The 25774-nt window shown below is 41.1% G+C and overlaps 2 protein-coding genes across 7 annotated transcripts in view; one reads left to right on the top strand and one right to left on the bottom strand.

Annotated features, from left to right (window-relative positions):
- zranb3 (zinc finger, RAN-binding domain containing 3) overlaps positions 1 to 16762 on the top strand; it is a 99280-nt gene extending 82518 nt beyond the window's left edge. For 3 of the 4 annotated variants that reach the window (XM_081617066.1, XM_081617064.1, XM_008428541.3), the window contains exon 23: positions 14098 to 16762. The gene's annotated coding sequence lies outside the window, so the exon portion shown is untranslated. Of the gene's footprint in view, positions 1 to 1557 lie in introns of all 4 variants that reach the window. The other variant, XM_008428547.3, reaches the window with a different exon arrangement.
- ccnt2b (cyclin T2b) lies at positions 16642 to 25593 on the bottom strand. 3 transcript variants are annotated; one of them, XM_081597162.1, is made up of 10 exons: positions 23865 to 24680; positions 23227 to 23496; positions 22710 to 22791; positions 22495 to 22623; positions 21543 to 21603; positions 21378 to 21440; positions 21156 to 21201; positions 18959 to 19122; positions 18592 to 18662; positions 16642 to 18515 (listed from the first exon to the last, which is right to left on the bottom strand). In XM_081597162.1, the coding sequence occupies exons 2-10, from the start codon at positions 23382 to 23384 to the stop codon at positions 17487 to 17489; spliced, it is 1803 nt and encodes a 600-aa protein (XP_081453288.1). In that variant the 5' UTR covers positions 23385 to 23496; positions 23865 to 24680; the 3' UTR covers positions 16642 to 17486. The 3 variants fall into 3 exon arrangements, 2 of the variants coding, with proteins under 2 accessions (XP_081453288.1, XP_008426810.1); XM_008428588.3 differs by lacking the exon at positions 23865 to 24680 and having other exon boundaries at positions 23227 to 23577; XR_014083865.1 differs by lacking the exons at positions 16642 to 18515; positions 18592 to 18662 and having other exon boundaries at positions 18986 to 19122; positions 20831 to 21201; positions 23865 to 25593.
- Between the last annotated feature and the right edge of the window lie 181 nt (positions 25594 to 25774).

The following is a 25774-nucleotide window of genomic DNA, read 5'->3' as shown; positions in this document are numbered from 1 at the left end:
CTTTTGTTACTTCATAGTGTTGATTGTTGTTTCTATCAGAGAATTTACATCCAAGCCAATAAAATAAGATTCTCGTTTTTTTGCTGATATTACACTGATTTCCGATATAAATATCGGATCAGGATACCTCCAAAAATTATGTCTCATTTTCCTTTGCACAATTTTTGCACTGTTTTCCATTAGAGCGAGGCAATATGGTTTAAAAATTAAATCTACAACTTTTCTCATACCAGATCTGATTTTTTTTCTCTTTTACTTTTCTAAAAAAAAACTAATTACAAATGACAGAAAATATTTGTTAAAAAGAGGCTTGTATGTCAGTCATTATTTTTGTGAGTACTACATGGATTATTGGGGCCGGTCTATGAGAATTTTTATTTAATTACGAGAATATAGTCAGAATATTTAGTAGAAAAAAAGTCTTAAAATTGCAAGAATCTGATCTGAGCATCTCAGTTTGAAATAGACAACCATTTGTTAGTCCAGTACTGATAATGATTTGATCCATCCATCCATCCATCCATCCATCCATCCATCCATTTTCTTTACACCCTTGTCCCTTGAGGGTTGCTGGTGCCTATCTCCAGCTAACGTTCCGGACAAGAGGCGTTATCAGGTTGCCAATCTGTCGCAGATAATGATTTGATGCTGATGCCTATTTGTAAAACTTTACAAAGTCTTCACAAGATGCTCAACATTCCTCTTTGTAATTTTTTATTTTTCATGTTGGAGTTCTCATAAAGTTACTACTTTATTCTGTTAATATTTCGCCTATATTAAAAATCGCAGACTGGGCCTAATATTTTATTGTAGAGTTGGCCTGAATTCAAAGTCCAAATATATAGAAGCTGGAAAACAAGATGGTGGCCTTGGGTGGTACAAAAAAAAAAAATCTAGATTTTCCTAAAATGACATCTTCAAAAGCCGCCCAGCTCAAGTTTGTGTTGATCTTTCAAATAAAATTCCAACAAACCGCTGAAGTTTGACTGGAAAGTAGCAAAATCGTACTTTAATACGGCGCCGTCCTGACATATTTGGATGCATCACTTCCCGATGACATCACCCCTCCGCCCCCCGTCTCCGCTAGCCCTCATTACATCAGAACATGCTCCGAAAGAGATTTATCTAACAGGTTAAAAAAGAAAAAAGAATGGTGACGACTTGCTTCAAATGCAAATTCAGCCAACTTCCCTCTCGTCCCCGAACCGTCACGGGCGCGTTGGGTTTGATTTATGACGGCCCCCTTTTTCTCTTTCGCTCCAGGCTGAAGTGGAGCGCGTTGTTTAGAGAGATGCTTCTATTTTAAGATTTTGCAAACTTGGTAAAAAATAAAAAAAATACACAATAAAGGTAAGAAAAAGTGAAAGCAGGTGAGATGAATTGAGGGGATTGAGATGGAACGGTGCTGCAGAAAAACACAACCAGGTGTCCTGCTTGGTCCTCAACATGTGGACCTTTTGCAATTCTTATGATGGATGGGAGAAATAAATAGCTGTATTCTTTTTCTCTCTTTTTTTTTATTCTTGTCTTCCTTTATACATCTGTAAATACTCTCAGCTGGGAGATCATTTCATCGCCTCAAGTCAGGAACATTATCCATGTCCACGCATCTACATCCTCTTCAGCTACGCTTGATGATCTGAGCAGAGGTAGAGCCGCGCGAGGCTATGTTTAGAGAGCGGGAGAGCCGAGTTACTATGGAAACAAGGCTTCAGGTTCAGCCATGTCGGGAATATTGAATCTGTTTTTCTCCTGGTGTATGTGTGTGTGTGTGTGTGTGTGTGTGTGTGTATGAGAGTGTTACACAATGAGCCAGACATCAGAAAACTCCAATCAATATTAGCAGGCTCCTGCGAAAACGAGGCCGTCGCATTCCTCCTGACAGTGCGTCTGTCAGGCGTGTCAGAGTCCTAGCTCAGCACAATCCCGCCACCGCCTGGAAAACTTTAACGTTTCCCTCTGACAGCCCGAAACTTCACGCGTCGCGTCAAAACTCCCTTGGAAAAGAGAGCGTGGGGGCGCGCGCGCGCGTAGGTGTGTGCGTGCACGTATTTCCCCTACGGCTGCTCCAGGTCTCCACTTAATAAGACCGTTGTTCCTCTCCTGTCCAAACCGACAAGCTTTGTGAGTAATGAACATCTCCCAGGCAGCCTTCCAACAACAGCAGGTTTCAGTGTCAGTCCCTGTCAGCAGCCAATGACTCTGATCTGCTGTTTTATTACATCCAAAAGGTGTGTGTGGCAGGACGGGGAAGTTGTGAGGAAAGTGTGGATAAAGAAATCGGTCTGGCAGAGGAGGGGAGGCGTATGTTTGTCAGAGGAAGCCCGTAATGAGGCGCCGGTCCGATGAAGTCGTCTCATGTTCCTCCCAGAAGGTCTGCTGGGTAAAGAGCAGCGCTTCAGTTTGCGTTTGGAAAAACACCCCAGAGGAGAAGCGCTTCCCCCGCAGGTGATCTCGGTAATAAAGACGGACTCAAACGCCGACGGAGGGCCGCAGAGGTTTCCATGTTTGCTCTCAAACACATTACTCCCTCTTGTTTTTTTTCTTTAAATCAGGATGAGGCCAACACCCCAGCTCGCTTCTCCGAAATCAATATCTTTCGTCTCTGCGTTACAGTTGCAGAGACGTCCCCGCGGGTTTCGTAGCAACAGCACAGGCGATAAAAGTCACAAGGCTTAAATTAGCTGCGGATCTGGCGGAAATAAGCACATATAATTAGAAAGTCACAGTTGGTGACAAAAAGGAAACAGGAGAAAAGTTCTTTCTGGAAAAAAAGTACCATCTTAAGAAAGTCAAGCGAATGACTCATCTGTGAAAATCAGATAAACGATCATATGGATGTAAGAGTGGGCCATATGCAACAGACTAACAGGATGGGATTGTCTTGATGCACAAATCTGGGAATGTAAACAGAAAGAAGAAGTTTGACTCTGAGAAATGGTCAAAAAAGATTCAAATAATGCAAAGAAAACAAGTTTATATTCATTTAGAAACAACAATACTAATGCTTTAACTCAGTTCAGAAGTCTATATTTGGTAGTATAACCAAGAGGTTTTCAATGGGGTTCAGTGCAGGATTGTTGGTTAACTATTATTGTGTAAAATTATTACACAACGTAATAAAAAACACATTTTTCCATTTTAAGTGCTGCTTCCTTCCAAGAGACTTTTGGTCATTTTTGACAAGTTAAATCAACTTTTTGACCCATTTTGACTAAACAAGCATTAAAGTTTATCCAGCTTAGAGAAAGAAAATATGCCTAAAATGATGATCAGGTCGAAACACTCACTTGCCTAATAATTGTGCACATTGTGTGTAGTGAAGGTTTTTTTTGGTCCTATCATGGCATCAGAGAGAAAAAAAGAAATACCTTTCCCCCCACATAGATGCATCATTTCTCGAATGTAGGTCAGAGGACCCCAGGGGCCTTCATTGGGCCCCTACGGGTCCCCCAGCAAATTAAGAAATAGATTAATAGGGCTGTGACTTAACTCCATAGTAAATTCCTCAATTACAGATACTACATGAGATTTAGGAGCGATTAATGTAAATGTAGGTTTTCTTCTCACAACGTCTCCTTGGAGATTACGAAAGCTGTCTTCTTCCGGAGTTTGGGACATGTTGTACCGCACCGCAAACTGTCCGGATTCCTTCATTACTCTTTCCTGATTTGCAATTCAGATAGCCAGCCGCTCTATTTGCCCTCATTCCAGCCATAATCCATTTCAACCTTGCCTGCCCCTGTAATCTACTTTGGCCTTTTCAGCTAAAGGAAACGCTTCCACAAACCCAATCTAGTGTGACAGGTGTGATGGAGAACGGCCAATAAAAGCCGGCGCGGGGCGCCGCATGAAGCCGCCGGCTCTACCAATCGGCGGCCGAGCCCCGCTGTGGTTTGGTTCCTGGCTGCCACGCTCTCCGCTGCGCTCCCTTTGCGCCGTTGACCCTCTGTGCCCTTGGGCGAGGGGAAAGGGAAAAGGACACTCAGGGGAGGCCGGACCCTGCCGCTCTCTTCGGGAACGGCATTGTCTCTGCAGAACCTAATTACAGCAAACAAATACACCTCTGCAGTGTGGCGTTCAAATAACGTTCTGTTTTAAAAGACTGCACCCGTAGCTATCTATTAATGAGTTAATATGACGTCGATTGATTTTATCAATCGATTAATAAGCAGCCATTTTCTTAAAAACTTGAATTTTTTCTTGCATCAAGAGCATTGAACCTCTTCAAAGAAGGGCTAAATGTGTCACATTATGCTAAATTAAAAAGAAAAGTACATTATATTTTAGCATTATTTTGTGTCAGCAGTGTTAAGATGATTGTGGGTTTTCACATTATTATTAAACTTAGACATAATTAGAAAACATAATCAATTTGGTTGCTTAATAAAAAAATAAAAGTGGAAAGAATAAAATATGTGAAACGGAGAAGTTCACACCAAGAACTGTCAGTAGCGGCGTTTCCAGTGACCAGATAATTATGTAAATTGAAATTCAGGAAATAAATTTGCTTAATGGAAACACGAGAGGAAGAGGCCATATTTGAAATTAGCTAATTGCAATGGAGACACTTTCTTTAGCCTTTCATGAGTCACATGATGTGACCATTGGTACAAACCATGAAGAAGAAGACAACAGGAAGTAGTAGGATGATGGCACTGTATGTTTTTTAATGACTTACCACATAAACTTATTCAAGTGTAATTTTAATTGCATTTCTTATCCAAGTGTGAAATTGTAATGTAAACACAACTACTGAGTATGAATGCAGACTTTATCGTCGTGTTAGGACATTAGAAATTAGTTTTGGTTGAAACGTTAACGCTGTCGAGTGTTCGTATATCAAAGCAGAACCACATAAAGTGCATTTTTCATTCCACATACACTCTGTTTGGACCTTTTAACTTTCCTGCTGTGCTGGCATAGTGCCGCCATCTTTATTTCTGTATCTATCTTTGCTTAAGGATGACCTGCAGCTCCCTCTGCTGGATGGCGACCAAACTACAACACTGAAAGAAGTTCTAAACATCAATCAATTGGAACTCATTTTAATTCAATAAACCATTTGTTATTTGATTAATTGTTTGCATCCCTAACTGTACCAAATAACACGAAATAATCTGGGCTTAGGAAGAAACTCTTGGCTTTAGTCAACCACAGCTGATGAGATGCTTTTGTCTTTATTGTCATATTATCTCCTGGGATGGTGATGAGATGATTAATCATTTTCTTGCCGCATCCTCGCGTTTATAGCGCTCGCCCTGAGTTGGGGAAAACGGTATTATGGCCCAGGTAATTGGTGGAGGGCCATCACTCATAAGCAATTTAATTAATCTCATTAAAACACCCTCTCTGGCTGCGCAGCACCGTTTCTCGAGGACGGCCGCGACAGAAGGCGTTTTGACGAAATGGGCTTATCCATCCTGATGAGTGTCATATGCACAGATGATCTCCCAAGAGAGGCTGCGGCTGGAGAAAAGTTACACAGAAATCAATAGCAACAATTCCGCGAAAACCTCTGCCTGCTATTTTCAAATGCCACTCGGCGTGGTTGGGAGGGGACGTGCAGCGGTGAAAGGATGCTTTCTCATTGCTCAGCTGGAGATGGCTTTTGTCGAGCCTAAATTCTATTTGTACAAGATGGCTCCCCGGTTGCCTACCAAGATGCATGGCGTGGTGTGGATTAAGACCGAAAAAACGCAATCAATTCACCCAGCAGGAGATCTGGGGAAACGGATAAGATTCTCAACGTAAATCATAAAGTCCCCAATCTGGCAAGGATTAATGTACGTCTTGGCTCCTGCTCTCTCTCATTTTGTATGTGTGGGGGTTAAACTGGCACTTCATGCGGCCCATTACAATCAGGCTTTGTTTGGAAAGGCCCTCCGCCCCCATGAGGGCAGGATCTGACCACATTTTTCTACAAAAGTTAAAGAAATTTAGGAATGATGTAATCTCATGCATGTTTCATTAGCAGACAGATTAGCTTTAGATCGGGCTGCGCCAGAACAGAAACAGTTACAAACTTAATGACATCACTCATCTAGATGCACATTTTGTCCAGTTTTATGATTGATCAATCAAGTGGAAGGAAAATTATGCGGTTCTCATGTATCTTTTACAAAAAAACGTAACTTTTCCTTTGATATCCCTAAATAAAATCAAGTCCTACTAGAAACCTGCATCTAAAATATTTAGAATATCAAAAAAAATATTTTTAAATGTCTTTAAAAAAACGAGAACATTGTGTAGAAGTCACAAAGGCTTATGAGCTTGAAGAGGTAGAAAGTTGAGTGGAAGAAAAAAGTGTGGTAAATATTGAGTGCATGGAAATGACCGTACGCTTCAGAAGTCTGACATTTCTGTTTAAAATTTCTATTTTTATTAATCTTGCGTTGGATTTTGATTTTCTGATTTTGCCTTTCATTGTTTGTAATCATCAAAATTGAAATATTTCACTTTATGCAAAGAATCTATTAAATAGATTCTTTTTCTGAAAGGACTGACAAACATTCTTAAACTTTTTCAAAATTTTAAACTTTCTTTTAGATGTATTTGTAATCTCAGGATAAATCCTGCACTTGTTCATTTCTAGTCAGATTATTTCTAGGCTGCAGTGTAATACAAGCCATGTAGGGGGTGCAAAAACACGTCGAACGGTTTAGAGTAAGTACATTCATGTAGAATATCCTAGACTTTAACCATTCTAAGACTTTTAAGTCGACATTCTCCAACTAATTAGACTGTGCTTGAGGTATAAGACTTTTTTGTTGGTGTGTCACATAAAATCAGAATAAAAACATTAATTTTATCGGTTAAACTGTGACAAAGCCTCATCCATAAAAAAGCACCTAAAACACAGATAAAGTAATGAGCCGCGTTTGCTAAACATGCAGCTCCGTCTTTGAAATGTTATATGCAATCACATAAGTGTCCGGGGGACACTTGACATCAGAGGAAAAAGGCCACAGTGGGGTGACCCTATTACCGTTTCCCTCTTTCATGTGCGCCGTGTTCAGATGATTGAGGTTAAAAATGGAAAAGCTGAACAAAAACGCCCACCAACAAACTTCCCTTTTCATGAGCCTTAAAAGACATCTTTTCATCTCTCATTTCATTTGGAGACCATTGATCAGACATCTTTCACAGATTGCTTCCAGACATCTATTCAGCCGCTCCGCTGCTGCTCAGCATGCCTCTATTTCATAGGTCTTAATGGCACAAGGTCTGACTGTTGTGCTTAGATTAAAACCTGAATCGCAATCACTTAAATCGCCCCGATAAGCACACGGAAAATGGTCTTTGTTGACATTCGTGAAAAGGAAGTCGACATCATTGTATCGTCCGCAGAGCGGAGGGACACAATTTTGCAATTTTTGGGAGGAAACGGCACGCCTTTTCCTCTTGCCTCATTCAGTAAAATTAGAAAATTTTTCTTCTTCAGCACACGAGCCAGAAAAAGGTCATGTCAGTCTTGTGACAAGAGTGACAGGTCTGGGGTATCATTACTGGGACTTGGAAGGTCTTTGTAAGCACCTTTGGTCACCTCAGGAGAATAGATCCCCATCGTGCTGCCGTCGACCTAATGAGCACAGCCAGCCCCTAGTCTAATAAGCACAGGGCGATTGCTGCTGCCTTCCATCAGCCCTCTGCTCCGCTGGTACAACATCCCATAATAACTCAAACACATGGCACAAAGCGGTGAAACAACGGCGGATATCTTGTCGCGCGTCATTGCATCGCCTATAGACTCAGATTTTGGATTTTGCAGAATGTCGTCCTCAGCGCAGCGGAAATCATTGTGAATGGATTCTTTCAAGGTGTATGTTGATCCACATTCCTGCACTCAATAAGATCCTTTGACAGCTCGTCTGGGCAGGCTGCACGAAATAAAGGAAGGCATTCTCCACTTGGATGATATCAATAGGCAGCTACATGGGTCCAGCTGGCGAAAATTGTTTGGATGATCTGTTCAAGCTGCCTTTTTTCCACTTTCTCCAGTCAAATAGTTTTAATTCTTTAAAATAACTTCAGAGTAGTCTTTGAATCACATATTCGTGTGTGAATATAAACTCTTTAAAGCCAACTTCCATTTGTTTCCTGTCAGTATTGCTTTGAAGCGCCAAATGATCCTGGATAAAAAAAAAAAAGAGCAACAGGTTTGCAGCATTAAACGCTCTTTCATGTCGAGTTAGGAACAAATGTTAGCGCGCATCAACACAACTCGCAAAACACAGGTAGTGATCAGTGTGGGAAGTGATATAAGGTTGTTTTCAATTAACCTGCTGTTCATTCTGCAGCCAATCTGCAGCAAATCTCATCTTAAAACAGTTAACTGGTGCAATTTCTGTCCAGTTGAGTCAAGATTCAGTTTACATTAAGTCCAATTCAACTGAAACAATATAAAGACGTCAAACTTAGTTCATAATATCATGTCAGTTTGGTGAATGTTTTATTTTAGCATTGTCGACTATAATTGTTGACTTTGCAGGAATCCTGAGCAAGCATGAGGCGACAGTGGAGAGGAATCACTCCCTTTAAACAGAAATGAACAACCCAACTGGCTTTGGTTTTAAAACCAGAGCAGACTGAAAAAACACAAAAAACAGAAGCACAAAATCTAGAGATACCTTCAGCAGAAAAGGGAAACAAATGGTACATAATAGTTACTGGCAGCCAGAAGTTCTTTCTAGAAGAAAGAAAATAATAAAAAAAGAGTTCAAATGGGTAATGGTACCAAATGTGTGCTAAGGACTAGCTCAGGAAAGATAAATAGCGTTAGCGAGTACTTTCACATCTGTCATTACCTTGATCCAGGTCAAGTGCAGAACCTCTAAGATAGAAGCAAAGAAGGGTAAACATTTTAAAATGAGGAGCAGGAAAGAAAATCTACTTAGCACCGACCCGCTTACGGAAACTAGCCACAGGGCATAAACCATAAATATGTGCATGAGTAAGCCAGGATCATGGGATAAAGGCAAAACTGCTGTTGCTATGTAGCCTTTAGCTTATGCAGAGCATTTTGTGTAAGCTAACTCAGGATTGTGTCTGTTTTGGGCTGTTTTGTACCAGAGCGACACAAACCCCTTGGACAATTTTCCGACATCCGCTTTGGAGATGCGAAACTGGTCGATATACTGTATATAGTCTGGTCAAAAAATGTGAAGCTGTCTTTCTGTTGTCTAAAGCTTGGACAGTGATACCAAATCTACAAAAGCAGGAATCAAGGTGTTGAAATAATACAGTTACCCAGAAAGTTCAATTGCACAGAAGTAGCTGAATGTACGAAATTTGCTCCACACCAACGTGAGAATGCTAAGGTCATACTCCAACGTGACGCTGCTAACAATGCTCCTACAGATTGTTGAATCATCTCCGCGGGGTGTCTCATAACAGTTTATGTGTTTTTCAGTAAATTATTGGTGGACAGATTTGCTCTTAGGCTTTGCAACAATTGAACCGCCTTTACACGCGATCCAAATCTGGGATTTGTGCCACTAGATGATTAACACCCTTTGGTCATGATTCAAAAACTAAAAAAGGAAAAAGGAAATAAATAGCTTGAAAACAAAAAAGTTTGAGGTAAGTTTTAAAAGGGCATTGAGCGCGTGTAGCTCGCGTCTGATGTGTTAGGTGTGATTTGTTTGGGTGGAAGTTGGAGAGTGGTTCGACGTTCGGGTGTTTTCTTGGTGGAAAGAGAGGGGGCATCTTTTTTTAACAGCAAACACGTTCGATTCCACAGTTATGTTTAAACTTTCACTTTGAGCCAAAGCTGTGAGTGTGATGTAAGTCCTTCCCTCGCTGTTACCTGAGTCAGGCTTGTTTATACACCAAGAAGCTTCTTATCCTCTTGACTGTTAAGACTACGCAAACATATGCATCACGCTATTGCCTAAAAACAGCTGAATGAAAAGCATGCAGTCTTTCATCAGTCTACCACCTCACTCAACACCGTTTATACCTGTGTCACAGTCAAATTGTGCTGAGAAGCACTCCCACATTTTCCTGTTTGAGTGGGTAGCATTTGGCCGCTGAGCCGCGGACATCTTCACACCCACCCTTCTTATCTTTTTCACTGGATATGCAGTAATGCCAGTTACCGTGTGAGTGGGCTGGTGCGGAAAAAGGGGGAAAGTTGGCCGCAGCGCCATTCGCCATCGGCCCACACAGAATTATTCCATGTGATGATATAAATCTTATTTAATGATGTGATAGCGGGCAGGTTCTGCCAGCCGCGATGAAAGGAAGCGAGGTGTCCGCCGCGTGCACCTGCAGAAGCAAAGACCTTTCAGGCAGTTGGATGTGTTCACGCACCCAGGAGGTCTATCTTCGCTAGAGAGGGTGAAAGCCATGTCCAGACTGTGCCTGTGTTTATAGCAGCCCCAACACCATCCGATAATTTGACTTTTTGAACACATGGTTGTCCTAGATTCTTATCTGCTGTATTAGTGAGCAGGCTACAACTCTGGAGGGAGAAAAAAACAGGAGGTCTGGTTTTCACCGTCTGCAAGCGGCTGATGGCAGATGATCCATTTTGCCTGCTGATAAATTGTGATTAGGTGATTAGGAGTTTGGAGGATGAAACTTGGGAGTTGGAGTTATTTTAGCACCAGTACAGCCGACACCCTTGGTTGATTAAATACCCATCTTGTCTCGTCCCTTGTCCTATTTTTAGCCTGGAAGCACTGAAACCTTGCAGATTTCTTCTGTTTTTAGCTTTTTTCATCCTCTTCCTCAGTCAGCCCTGGCCAGATTCATCTCCATTAGCATCACCGTCTTTTGATGATTTCATTCTTTAAGGAGAGTTATCCTTATCCAAAGTGCAGCTGTACAGGCATCCCTAAACCATCGCTTTATACTTACTTTTTTTATAGGTGCTTCCAAGTCCTACCGCTTTTATTTGGATGATTACTTGCTTTCTTTTTCAAAAGTTCCTACCTTCAGATTCAACTTTTTGTTTGTTTAGTATTCCAATAAACGCCCGACACTCTTTAATTACTTCTACTTGCAAATGTATTCAGTTTTGCTTTTCTTTCTTTCGTGTATAAATTTGGATTTCTTTCCCCCTCAAGTCCATATCTCAGGGCTATTGTTTCAGATGAGCTGAGTCCGGGTGATTTCACACCAAGCGTAACTCGTGTAGGTAATGATGACGGCGATGCTTTCAGTAACCACAACAGAAACATTCGCATAAAAAACCAGGACAGTGTCAACTAATTATGCTGCATTAGGATGTTGCACAGTAACTCCGCGCGAGCAGATCTACTTCATTAGTTGTTTATTTTTGCGTCGTGCGTTTTCTGCGGCTGCTTTATTGTGAAGCGAACAGAAAACAAAGGTAATAAGAGGACATGAGCACAGTGGAGGAATTATCCTGCAGCAGGTGCATCTTCTGGATATTTCTCTCAAGGCACACATGGAGGATTAGCTGCTTTACACCCACAGATGCACACACACACAAGTGTGAATCACTGCCTCTCACACTTGCACACACAACTTCACCGTTCGAGATATGTTGATGGAAAATGACGGATGTTTCATAAGCAAAACAAGGTTGTTTTTTTTTCATTATCTCAGCACCGATGCTGTTAGATTTGACTCAGCGTTACCGCATTGTCATGCAAGTGCTATATTCAAGCTGTAGTTACACAACTCAATCACTCTTATTGCATCTTAAAACCCAAAAATATCAATAAAGCACCCCCACTGCTTCAGCGTACCGCTGCTGGAGGAAGGGAAAAAAATGCTATGCTCTGTCAACCCAAATCCAGCTTTGGAAAGCTTCAACTCCCACCTCTCCAATTCAGCTTTCTCGACTCATCCTCCTCCTCACACTCCCACTCGCACTCATAATCCATAACGTTTTGTTTCGCTGCTACACCGATGACATCCAGCCGAATTTCCCACAGAAACCGATGAGCCGAAAAGCTTCCTTTGCTCCCTTCGGTACAGGACATTCTGTGACAAGAACCAGCGAGAACGGAGAAGGTTTTCCTCCGATTAAAACACAACATACGTTCTTCCACCTGATGTGATTGATGGCTACTTTTGTTTATTCATTGGCTTTAATCTTAGTGGATTTCTGCTTCTTTATCTTCAGTTTCAAGGGAAATAACTGATTGTCAGGTGACCTGGGGGTTGGGAGTGACGTTTCTGGGAATAATACAATCAGGTTTATGTGTTTTCAAGCAAGTCATGCAAATGTCAGCAACTTAGGAACAGGAATTTTCTTCCTCCAGACTTTGATTTCAAAATAAAATTTACAATTCTCTCACTTCTTCTTTTATCACTGTCTTCCTTCCACTCAATGTTTTATTAAAATGCCTATATGCAGTATTCTGTTACCAGCCAGCTTCATTAGAAATAACCTTTTGTAGTTCATTGAGAACCTGTTAGGCAAGCGTCACGTCAGCATTCTTCTGGTGTTGAGGCCACAGGAGAATGCACTTGGATCAGAAACTGGGGTAGCAGAGGGAATAATTAGAGTTAAATTGAAAATAAATGTCCTGTTTTTCACCAGGAACAGCTGGCTAACACGAATGCCAGCGCTTGTGAAAAAAGGATACATAAGCTAAATTAAATAAAATCACACCAAGAAGATGGCGGCTAATTTATGCTCCTGCCAATCGCTGAATATAATTCCAATAGCATGGTATAATATAATTACTGTATTTTTTTATTTAAATTGCTTGCAGTGTGTTTAAAGTTCTGTTTCTGAACTGAATTACTAATATAAATTACATTTTTGATGATATTTGTCTTTACTGAGATGCAACTATCAGTATTTAGCTTAATTAGCTGGTTTGTTTCAATTTGGCTATAAAACTGTGGGTTGTAGCACCACCCTGTGGTGACTGGCAGATATTGCAAAAAGGTTTTTTTTCTCAGATTTTGTGGCGCCATCTATCTTTATTCATGGTAATTTAATAGGAAGTGGGAAAATGGAAAATTAGGGAAGACATGCAGCAATTATCGGGAATTGTCTCCATGTACAGGGCACTAACGCTACACGACAGAAACTTCATATTTAAAAAGCAAAACAGCTCTTGCTTAGAGAATTCAATTTACACAAATAATGAAGCAAAAGTCACATTTTTTCCAGGCTGGCATTAACACTGCAGCATAGCTAGCTTGTACAGGAAGCTAGAAAAAAATCACCATATGAAGCCAGTTGATGGTTACTTAAAAAATAAAGCAAATTAATACTTTTTTTTAGGGTTTTTTTTTACTTGTGGTTGCTATTGCACAGACCGTTACTGTAGATTGTGCAGCTTTTGTTGTTACTTTAATTTTTACTTTTAATGAGTAAAAATTTGTCACTTGTTTGCTAACTAAGAAAGTTGCAAGTTCATTTGATTTCCATAATAAAGCTAGTCAAAGAAACCCCTTTTGCATTTATTTGTGTTTCAGGTGTGTAACAAAACAAACAAATCCATGTATAGATTATTCCCACTAAAATGATGAATAAATCTTTCCGCCGTGATGACAAAAGCCACAGTCGGGTATAAACTGAACCATTAGGAGGAAAATAATTATTAGGGGAGGTATTTTCCTGGTGTTGTGATTGCAGGGTCATTATGCTCTCCCTAATGAAACAAACCAGCGGAGAGCCTCCATCTCGACTGTAGCCGTTATCATCACCCTTCAGAGAATGTAAAAAGGAAAACACTTCAGCAGCAGGCTAATTAAAACCAGAGAGGTCTGGATGAGGAGGCCAAACAGCCCACACAGGTGGCGCGCGCATCAATGTGTGTGTGTAAGGCACTGCCCTGCATCATGTTTATGCATGGTCCGCGTGAGAGTGGGTGTGTGTGAGGAAGCAATTCATGCTTTATCTTCTGTTGTTATTACGAGTAGGTGTGTGTGAGAAGGAGGATGCGGAGTTCTCCGTTTGTTTTAATGGCGGCTGCCGTCTTCCTCGTCTCCAGCGCTGTCGGGAAGGACCCGGCTTTCATCTGACAGGACCCCACTCAAATAGGCCATTGGTGCTCCATAATTAGTTCAAATGTCGAAGTTGGTGAATAATTGATGATCGGGGACGAGCGGGGAGGAAGACATTTCACATCAACAGTTTTTTTTTTCTCTCTTTTTTTAAAGGACAGCTGGTGCTGTGCGGTTCCCACCGCAGACATGAATCTCTGGTGTTGAGGCCACAAGAGGATGCACTCGGAGCGGAAACTGGGGTAGTAAAGGGAATAATTACAGAGCTAAACTGCGAAATAAATGTCTTGTTTTCACCGGGAACAGGCGGCCGAAGGGAATACAGACGCTTGTGAAAAACAGATACCTGAGCAAAAATAAAGCCAACAACACCAAGAAGACAGTAGCTAATTTATGCTGCTGCCAATCACTGAATATAATTGCAATAGCATGGTATAATAGCAGCTCAGGACTAGTCATTTTCCCCCTCCGGCTCTATCTCAGGTGCTTGGAGAGGTTTCCATCAGCTCCTGATTTTTCAAGAGAGACCTCTCAGACAGAAATGACAATGGACTTTCAATGGCTTATAATTATGCCACTTTCCTGCACAATTTCCTGCCCGTCATTTGCATTAAGACTCATGCGGGTGAAAGTGAGCCACACGCTGCTCTGCTAAAGGCCCTCGGATCGGCCCCATGCCTCAAATTACCAGGTGCTCTAACGCTTCTTGGAACGTGTCTGCTCCCCCCGCCGCCGCTGTCCTAAAGTTATCCGACTCTGTTAATTGGATGGATGACGTCCAGAGCGTGTGACCGCGTGAGGATCGCAGAGAGAGAGGCAGGCGCCTCGGATTTGTGCCACGGAAACCAGCGTTCGCCGTTTCCTCTCTCCAAGGTTATTCAACATTGCATCTTGTGTTCTCAAAAAACTAAAATCCTTTAAAAAAATAAATAAAAAATGATACTGAATGTGTTGGTGATCCGTGTTGGATCGGGGGCCAAATGTAACACTGCCATCTAGTGGATGTGTTGGGAAAAATACTGCTTAACAGTTGGGGAAGAAAATGAGTTCATGTTTAGAAATAAAAATCTGAATTGTCTAGCATGTGTTTGTACCTGACATTTGGGAGCAGTTTGGTTTATTTAAGGGTGAATACATATAAAAACACACCAGGTGATTCTAAAAATATTGAAAACTTTACAAAAATGTGTTTATTTGCCATAAGAAATCCTTCCTTTCTTTTGTTTAGTAACTAAGTTAAATCTGCTGCCTCAGCTGCTCTAGTAATCATGTGACGACGGCTCAGATTATATTATGTGAGGGACGTAAGTTTTTTTTTTTTGTATCTATATGAAGCATTTTCCACATTCTTCCACATGCAGTCAGCAGATTGGGCGATGCTTTCCTTTCAGATGGCTCTTAATTCTGGGATTTGTTGCTCTCTGAAGCGGCTCTCGTTTCCCCCCCTTCGCTCTCTGCGGATCTTCGCGCAGTAGGCGTCTCTCGTAGCGTTTTGAGAGGTAGCTGAAAATAAATCACCGCCCTCCCACCAGTACGCAAGCATGTCCAGATGGTGGAGTTTTCACTGACGTCCCCCCGCTGAATTTCCCCCCATTGTCTTCCTCTCTAAAATTAGAAGGCAATACTTGGTTGAAAAGCGCTGCGTCTGCTCAGATGGCGGTGGTTAATTATCAGGAACTGGATTTATGTGCCGCCCACAAGTGAGCCGTAAAGGCTGAATCGTTAGAGTTTAGCAGAGAACCCTGAAGAGTTTAAATGTTGGGGTTAACTTTCAGAGTCCTTTGCTTAATGTAAATAAAATTCATGAAGCAGGAAGATGCATGAATCTGTTTTATGTCATTATCCTTGTTTTTTGTCGTGACAAGTTTTGATTTTCTTACATGGAAATAACGTACCCAGCTTATTTTTATGCAATAACATCTCATTTATTTCATTATTTTGACATAATGAGTTTGTTTTGACTCAGACTTCATTTTAATGGATGGATAATGAAATCCAAGGCTTGTTTTTACAGCGTTAACAGCTTAATGATGTCTTGATATGAAGGCGTGATGCTCTGAGGGTTTCAGTATCTGCTTTCTTCATCATTGTTCTGGTTGAGGCGTTCAAGGTTTCCCCCAGAAAACCTGCTAAACCCAGAGGTCGGGGCAATCTGCAGGTTGCTGAGTTTTTGAGTTAATGTTTAAAGTTGACAGGAAATGTTAAAATATCACTTTATTATCGTGTGCTATTAGAACATTAATACTTGAACACCAACTATAAAGTCTTAAAAAATGCAAACATTATTTTAAAAACTTCAATAAGCAGTGCTAAGCCTGGTGGGGGCACAAGTAAAGCCTGCTGGCCGGCCAGGCTTAGAATACACTGAGGGAGTCCCTGGGCGTTGCTGTTTGGACAATTAACCCCCCTGACAGGATTTTTGCTCTATTTTTTAAACTTTTGAACAGCTGTTAAGATGAAACTACGTTGTACTTTTGTGTAAAAATTGATAGCCATCAGTGAAACAGATGTAAAACAAGTTCTCAACCAAAATTAAGATTACACCACTTTCTTAATTCTTATGACCAGTAGAGCCTTTTATATTTCAACACTTTTTGCAGAAAGCAAAATCTAGGCTTTCCAGAACTGCAGGAACCAAAAAAATCTCCTTTTTCCATCTCTTCATGTTGGTCAATAGAAGAAAATGGGAAACAATGGCTGTCAATTTTGCATGTTTTTATTTGGGCTCCCAATACATAAGGTTTTGTTCATCAATACAGTCTGCTTTGGATTTTAATACAATGGAGTCGTTTGGACTGATGCAGTAACCAACACTTCTGAACTACAGTCCTATATACACAACTTTAGAGATCTGTATTTTCAGATGGTTAATAACATTTATCATACTGAATAGCGATTGACTAGAACAATCACGAGATTTTTTTTTTTTTTTGTTTTAATTTTAGCTGCTATGTTTTCAATGCACATCCACAGCAGTGTTAGCTTCGTCTGTAGCTCTGAAATGAGTGCTCACCAGGTTCTGGTAGGCCTTTAAATAGCAAATAAATTGGGCCTCCCATTTGTTCTGCACTCTGTAATGTTAGCAGACCATTTTTCTCTGGATCAGATACAAAAGTTTGATCCATCCTCCCCCACCGCACCGGAGGGAGGCTCTCTCTCTTTTATCAAAAAATGTGTAAGACCTGAGATTTCTGTGGAACAAAACTGAAGGACAACAAAAAAATTAAGTGTAAACTGTCACAAAGGCAGCAAAATGTCAGCCATTTTTCTTCTTCCTTCCTTTTCCTCTTTTTGTGACTTAAAACGTGCACATTAAAATAACGTTTAAAGGAATTATTTTCCAGCTGCATTCCTAAAACAACTTTTACATGGTTTTTTTTTCTTTTGTGTTGCGAGGAATTAATACACAGCTCTATAGTTTGATAGGAATCATCAATAATCAGTGTGTAGACACAACTGAGGGTGATGCAGATAACTTAAGACGGATAAATTTCACTTTTTAAACTCTATAAAACCTCATCCTAGATAAATCTAGGGACTCACAGTTACAAGTTCATTCCTTGGGCACTTAGTAAAGAGTCCAGCATGTCAAAAGTGTTTTTGTAGTCAGTGTGTTGGCCGTTGGACAGCAGCACGCCGTTCGTCCCGTCGTGGAGCTCCATCGCTCTCTGGCCGCCGTCCGACGGGTAGTGAGCCGAGCCGACGCCTCCTTTGGAGGACCTGCTGCTCTTGGAGGACGAGTGGTGGTGGTGGTGGTTGTTGTGGCCGCCAGAGTCGGCATGCTGTCTCTTACGGGACGAGCCGGAGGAGCTGCTGTCGTTAAAATGGCCGCCAGAAGCTCGGACAGAGAAGGCGGCGCCGTCGGCCGTCACCCTGCTGTTCCCGCCGATGGAGTACGAGTGGGAGTGGCTGTGTTTGGAGTGGCGGTGTCCACCGTGCTCTTTGTGCTTGTCCTTCCCCGACAGAGTGGCGCCCTGATCCGAAGAAACCTTGATTCTCATTTTGAACTCCTCGCCTGTGACAGAGCCGTTCTCGGCGTAGGAAGAGGCGAGCCGGGGCTTCTTTGAGCTCACCTTCTCCCGCCTGCCGTCACCCGACTGGCCGGCCTGCGGCTGCTGCTGCTGCTGGGAGCGTCTCTTGTGGTGGTGCGAGGAGACGGCCGGGGGAGCATAAACGTCGGCGCCAAGCTCCTCCTTGACGCCGTTCTGCAAGGCCAGCTCCCCTGCTTGCTTCACCCTGTACTTCTCCAGAGTCAAGACTTTCTGTGGCCGTGAAAAGGAAGCGGCGCCCAGCGGCTCGTGGTCACTGCTGGAGCCGGCGGCTGTGGCTTTGTGTTTGTGTTTGACTAGCGTGAAGTCTGAGTGGGCAGGCTGGGAGAACTGGTCGCTGAGCTGCTGGTACATGGGGTAAGAGGCGGCTATGGAGCTCAGGCTGGACATTTCTGAGGAGTTTGACGAGGAGGTGGAGGGGAAGAAGGAGTTGGTTACACCAGGAAGGCCGTCTAAGGACGTTCCCTGGAAGGCACTCTCCACAGCCGAGCCTTCAGTCTTTGGTTTCTTTGCTGCTTGAATGGCCTGCAGAGGGACAGATCAGAGCATTGTGAATAAACGCATCACTGTAGGTCATGTAGGTGGATCATTCTGAACTTACCCTCCAGTTTCGTATCCTCTTCAGCTTGCTGGGCGTCCTCTCCAGAATCTGAAGGAACTCATGGGTGAGCTCTGGAAGCAACAAAAAGGACAAAATATTACATCTGCAATAATTTGATACACAACAGACTCTGTATTTCAGGGTTCTCTGTTCTTTTACAACAATTTCAATTTGCAGGAGATATTTCTACAGATGTCTGTGGGACCAGGAAAATGGAGAATAGATGGTTCGATGAACTGATGGATAAGTAGATGGATGGATGTTTTGTAAAATATATGGAAAAACAACCCAACTGAGAGATGCGTGGTTCGTTTCTCATCCTTAAATTAAATTCCAGACTGCAATCACAATGGTTTTACATTCTCACCATCTAGCAGCTGTAGCGTTACGGTGCGGTCCACATACTCCCACCAGTGTTTCCCGTCTGTGGACACCGGGATCTCCCAATTGGACCACTTGCAGGCCAGGTGGATGCAGACACATGCAACCACTGTTGGCCTGTACTGCAGGCAGAAGGTGGTGAGGTGCAAACTGCAAGAAGAGACATGACACACCCCAGAGATACATCACTGTGTCCAGAAAAGATCACCCAGCTCATTCAACAAACAGCGACTAAGTATCAACATCCATTTTCAATTATCATCTTACCTTCTAGAACTGGAAAATGTTTAAAAACATCTGACATGGTGTTAAAAATCTGGGAGTTTATTGTAATAAAGTCTTCATTGCAGATAGTATGAACCAGGAATACTGTCTTTCATGTCATTTTGTTTATGCACACATTCAAAAGTTAGCTACCAGAATGCGGTGATACAGGAAATTAAATAGGGAACAAATAAGCTAAATGGGCTGAGTACTTCCACCTGCCACAGCTGGCTACCATAGAAACTGTGGATACGGACCAGTGGAGAGACACTGCTGAACATCAAGTCCTCTTGAAGGGAAAAAGATTCTTCTGCTGCTTCTCTCAACTGGTTTTTGGTCTCTTCCTGACAATTTAAGGTTTAAAGCCTTAATTTGTGTGAAATCGGTTGCTTTTTCTGTACGTGTTTCTCCATTTCAGGCCGAAAATAACCAAAAAGCTATATAGCACATGGTAAATAATTAAATAATGGCCGTTATTTCTGTTAATACTTTCTGCAATGAGGTAGACAACATATTAAAAGTAGGAATTACTCAAGGTTTTTAAGATTATTAAACATTTCCCCCCTCTTTTAACATACAAATAAGTAAAAATTCTAAATATAAAACTATGTTTTAAAAAATTAGCAAAGAGCACAAAGCACAAATCTTATGTCTAAGAAACACATATGGTTGACTTAATGTTTTACAGAGTTAGAACTTCCCCCAGTTATTTGTTGGCACCCTTGGTAGAAATGGAAAAACCTTAAACAGATTAATCTTTAACGGCAAAATGTTTTTGGTAAACATTTAAAAATGACAAAATAATCAAATATGTCATTAAAAGATACCGACCCAACAGCATAGCAAATCCTCCACCTTAACCAAGAGTGAACTGGTAGAAATACATCTTAACTAAATATTTACACCAAAATTATGTACATTTACATTTAAATTAAATGGGACACGCTTCAGTCTGTTCAAAATAATCTCTAAATTTGGATTTTATATTAATGTACTCAAATTAAAAACTGGATTTCTTTGTTTTTCAGTGCAAGATTAAGTCACTGCAGCCAAATATTTATTTTAAAGCAAACATCCAATTAAAAAAAAGATGGGCACTGATATTTTTTGATTATCAAGTATTTTAGAACAAACACTAGAAACCTTGAAAGACTCCTCAAATTCAACTATTTAAAGCATAAACCGAAGGTCAATACAGATGTTTTTAACTTATTTATCACCTGGTTTATTTATTCACTTTTATTCATTTAATTATATATGTTGTTTCAATAAGAGGTTGTATTAGTTTGCATGCAAATTGAAGTGACCTGCTGCTACCAACACTGCCACCAGATGGCAGTAGTAAAAAAAGAGGATGTTTCATCTCATGCTTTCATTATTTAAATGTTCTGCCTTTTTTGTACGTTTGTTCGGTTTTTCTTCCATGTATTTATACAATGAGTACAAATGGGGTTTTAAGTTAAAAAAAAGAAAAAAAAAGAATCTTTTAGCTTGCAGTATAGTTTGTCGTTTCTGTAAAAGGATGGGTAAAAAAATAATTAAAAAATACAGAAAAAAATTAAAAATTAAAAGAAAAAAACTGAACTGTACTTACCAAGAAACTCTATAAGTTAAAGAATCTTTAGCGGCAATCTATATTCAGGCTACCGTTTGTGTTTTTTAGACATGTGCACTCGGTACCAAACAACCCTGAGAGGCAAACAGCAACACTACACTCCACACTGTGCATTCAACCCCTCTGTGCCAACACTGAGCCCCTGTACAATACACCGCACACAGCAGCCTGGCCGGTACTTCCCAGCGTGGGGGTTCCCAGGGTCCAGGCTGCACGCAGGGCGTTGGACACAGGAAGGGGGACCCTGCAGGACAGGAAGCCATAGTGTGCCATTACAGTGCAAGAATGGGAACAGGATAATAACCTGTTGGTAGCCATGAAATAGGAAGTCTGTGCCAAATCCTTGCTTGCTGTAAAAGAAGAGAGAAAGATGCGTTAAAACTCTTTTATATAACAAGCTTTACATCACAACATGCACTCTGTAGTTTGGGAATCCATGAAACAAAAAAATAAATAAAATAAAAGGTCCCTTTAGCTCAAATAAACTTGATTTACTGTAAATCTTTGAAAGAAAAAATGGCAATACCTCGCACTAGCTGGGAACACCTCACAACATCTGTGTGAGGATGATCAACTGTAATTTCAAAACCTGTAACCAACATAAAAAGAAACATGTTGATGTGAAACAAAACAACAAAAAATAAATAAACAGTGACTCGATGCAAACTTTAAAACGAGGTGGATTTCTCACCCAGCGTTTGCAGCACTATCGTTTCCAGGGCTACAAGCTCTTGTGCCAGCAGTTGGAATGCCTGAAAAAATAAAAAGAAAGAAAAGCAAAATGTGCATCTTATTCTGCATGTACTATCAAAGTCAAAGCAAGGTAATGTTTTAGAGCAGTCAAATTAAAGCACAAAGTTGTGTGTTTGAGAGAAAACTTGAATAAAAATATATGTATATAGTTGGCAAAGAAGAATTTGGAGTTACATTCCCTAGAAAAATCTGTGAATACGGAACTGCAAATGTTCCAATTACAGAAAGGCTGGATGAACTCAGTTCAGCAGCCACAGTGGGGGTTTTCTCCCATCTATGTCAATAGTTTACAGAGAGCAAACAAAGCATGAAAAGAATCTCACAATACCAATCAGGAGAAGAGTTCAAACAATTTCACTGCAATACAAAAAAGCTGGACTCAAACTGGTATGCCAAGATGGTGAAGTATCAGCTGTTTACTGATTAGGACTGGCTTTGATCTAGGACAGTGTTTCTCAATCCTGGTCCTCACCGCCCCCCTGCCCTGCATGTTTTAGGTGTTTCCTTTCTGCCATACACCTTAATTGTATCTCTGGGTGATTAACAGGTTTCTGCAGCACTTGATGGTGATGCAATCATTTTAATCAGCTGTTCTGGAATAGAGGCACATCTAAAACATGCGGAGCAGGGGGGGAGAGGGTTGAGAAACACTGCTCTAGAACATTCCTCTGTTCTAAATATATCTAGACTGGAGTAGGGATGAAAAGCAAACACTTTTTCTTACAAAGGCTTGTATTTTTCACCACAAAGCAAAAATGACATCAGCCACACGGTCACAGCCTTTTACTTTCTCTTGGTTAAAATGATTTTGAAACACTGGATTGCCTTAGAGTAACACCATAGAGATCCAGCCAAAACCAAAATCAATTCTTCAATATTGGATTACTTACACTGCTTTTAGTGTCAGGGACGGGGTCCTGCGGGTTAATGAAGGCTTGGGCTATTTTAATGACGTGCTCCAGCTTCCTGGGCTGCTCCTCCACTTTGGCTGCCAGGAATAACGTCGTCTGGGAAATTATCTGTTAATGACGATGGAAACAGCGTTAATTACTCCTATTAACGTACAAGTCTGCGTTAATAGCAGGCGAACTGCTGTTGTACTTACATTTCTGTTGAATTTGGTGAACGAGTGGATCATATAAAACCTATGCATATAAACTATAGCGGTGTTGATTATTAGTTGAGACCTGTATGAGGAGTTGAGGAAGAAAGGAGGATGACGTAGAGGAAACCAGCGTTTAGCCAGAAATTTCGACCCAGGAAAACGACTGACGTAACATTAGCTAAATCAGGGGGGAAACTGGTGCTTAAGCCTCCACCTCCTGGTGGATTATATGTCTATTTCTAAAGTACTGTTGGCTGTTAATGATATATATAAAACGTGTCGATGCTAACAATAGAAACCGAACCAGACTAAACAATAGCTAAGCTAATTACAGGCCTGTGCTACTCTGGTGACTCGTAAACATCAATATATCCTGGTTTGATCACATCTTTTCTTAGTTATAAATACATATTTGTTACTGAAAGAGTAGAAACCGTTGAGAAAAACCAAGTAAGAGAAGCTGTAAGCTCACGGTAACCGCATCTAACCGGTTAGCCGCTGCCCTCACAAAGGATACACGTTGAGTCTTTGGCCGATGTCCTGGATCAGATTAGCGGCCTGCTGCCTGTAGGAGAGCTCCTTGTCCGCCTCTATCCCGCAGCGTCGAGACGGGGTGTTTTCCAGCTGCTCCCGGGTAAACAGCCATTTCGTAGAGGGTCCCCGGTGCACCGCCATTACGCTCCCACGGCCAAGCCCGACGGTGTTAGCACCGGGAGGGAGCGAGGCGACCGGAGCACCGGAATGACGTAACGAGAAGCCGAGTGTGAAGCCGGGAAATTGTGCATTTCTGCAACAGCGACACCAGTGGTCGGTGGAGCAAATTACAACAAGAAAACATAAAAATACATTTTGCTTTAATTTATTCAATTATGGAAGATTAAAAGCACTGGAAAAATATAAAGTGACCTTTTAGAAAAAAATAATAAAGTCAAGTAAATTACTAAACTAAGAGTAAATCTGTATTTGGTTAAAAATACTGATCAAAACATCTGATTTGATATTTCAAAACAACCAGACAAAAATATTAAAATATTTGCAAATTCTTGTCTTTTAAAGTATAAAATGAAAAAGATATATCATCAATAGCAAATTAAGGTGGAAGAAACACTTCTCCAAATCAATGTTTTGCATAAACATAAAACTTATGAACCTTACATTTTTCTTCATAGCTAATTTACAATATGTCACCTTAAGACATCCATCCATTTTCTTTCACCCTTGTCCCTTAGTGGGGTCGGGAGAGTTCCTGGTGCCTATCTCCAGCTGACGTTCCGGGTGAGAGGTGGGGTACACCCTGGACAGGTCGCCAGTCTGTCGCAGGGCAACACAGAGACACACAGGACAAACAACCATGCACACACACTCTCACACCTAGGAACTATTTGGAGAGGCCAATTAACCTGACAGTCATGTTTTTGGATTGTGGGAGGAAACCGGAGTACCCGGAGAAAACCCATGCATGCACAGGGAGAACATGCAAACTCCATGCAGAAAGACCCCAGGCCGGGAATTGAACCCAGAACCTTCTTGCTGCAAGGCAACAGCTCTACCAACTGCGCCACTGTGCAGCCCCACCTTAAGACACTTTACAAAAAAGTATTTCAATTAAACCTAGTTTTCAAACAATGCAGCCAGGTTCAATTAATTATTATACAATTTGATTAAGAAGGCGTATATGTAAGGAAAATATTGTGTGGCTGTAAAATGTGAATTATAAGCACACATTTTGTTGACTTTTTAGACCTGTTTGATGTAAAATAACCTGCAATAATCTGTTAGTCGACTAGAGGGAGCCAGACACAAAGACCATCAACCCCAAACAGGACGCATTTTGGAGTCTTTCTGGTTCAGGGGTTTGCAACATGTGGCTTCGGATCCGCACGTGTAAGCTAAAATAATAATAAACTTAGCAATGTTTTTAAAAAATAAAGCTAATGAAAATGACTTTTTCCCCCCTTTTTTTTTTTTGCATTATTGCATGTTTTTAAGACATTTTTGCATAGTATTTCTAAACTAGTGATGGAGCTTTGAGTTTAGGTTTTCATGACCTTTTTTAATATTCCATATATAGAAAATTCAACAATTTGCATATCTTCTCTTTCTGAAAAACTTAGATTTGTATTTTTTATTATGAAATGTAACAATTGAAATAAAATGGCTGTTTTTTAATTTAATCATGACTCTTCCAGTAAAAACTGTTACAAGTTAATACAGTGAGTTTTCTTTGATTTTTTTCCAGAAGTGAGTGTAACTTGGTGATTCTGGACAACATTCATTTATTTGGCTGCTTACCCCTGTTGATTTTTTTATTGATGTCCAATGTGGGGGCTTAGTGTTACAACAATGCAAAAAATAAATAAATATATGCCATTAAAAATGCTAATTTATGTTTATAAATTGATACAGGTGGCTTGATCCAGCTTTAAAACACTCTTTTGAGTGAATTGAAAACGAGTTTTAACACATTTTCAAAGAGAAGAAGGCACCATATGACCTAAAATGAGCAGAAAATTAAAACAGGAATTCTGTATCATAAATAAAAGTTTCCCCCCACAAAAATCAATTCATTACGCCCCGACATTATGTTTTCAACGAAGTTTATGGATGAGTTTTCATTGTCTGGACAGCCGTGCAACGACGCACGCGCTCAAACCTCACGGGACAGATGTTTTCCTCGCGTTTCCGGAGCGCGCGCCAGTGGTGCAGCGGCTGCGCTTCGTGCGACGGCAGCGCGAGCCGCGCAGGTCTCGTGTTTTCCACCACGGATAGTAATTAGAGAGCTGGTGCGACCCCTTCACAAAGCTGCCGCTCTGTCGCGACTATTTATTTCCCCGCCGCTTGTCCACACACAGCGCGTTCAACGTCTCCAGTCAGGTTGGTCAATGTTTAGGTCTGCAACTTCCGCTCTACTCCTCCAAAATAAACTCTCAGCTAACTTTTGGCATGAAGGCGAACAGTAAAATTAAATTTTTTTTAGCCTTCTAACTGACTGGTTGTATCTTGTAAAACCATAGACATAGACTGTCATATTCAATAAATTATATTTGGAAAAAGTTAATTTATTT

Source organism: Poecilia reticulata, chromosome 2, assembly GCF_904066995.2.
Source record: "Poecilia reticulata chromosome 2, P_reticulata-male-v2, whole genome shotgun sequence".
In the NCBI taxonomy this organism is placed as follows: Eukaryota; Metazoa; Chordata; class Actinopteri; order Cyprinodontiformes; family Poeciliidae; genus Poecilia; species Poecilia reticulata.
Note: the sequence above shows the minus strand (reverse complement) of the source record. Positions and strands in the feature narration are given on the sequence as shown.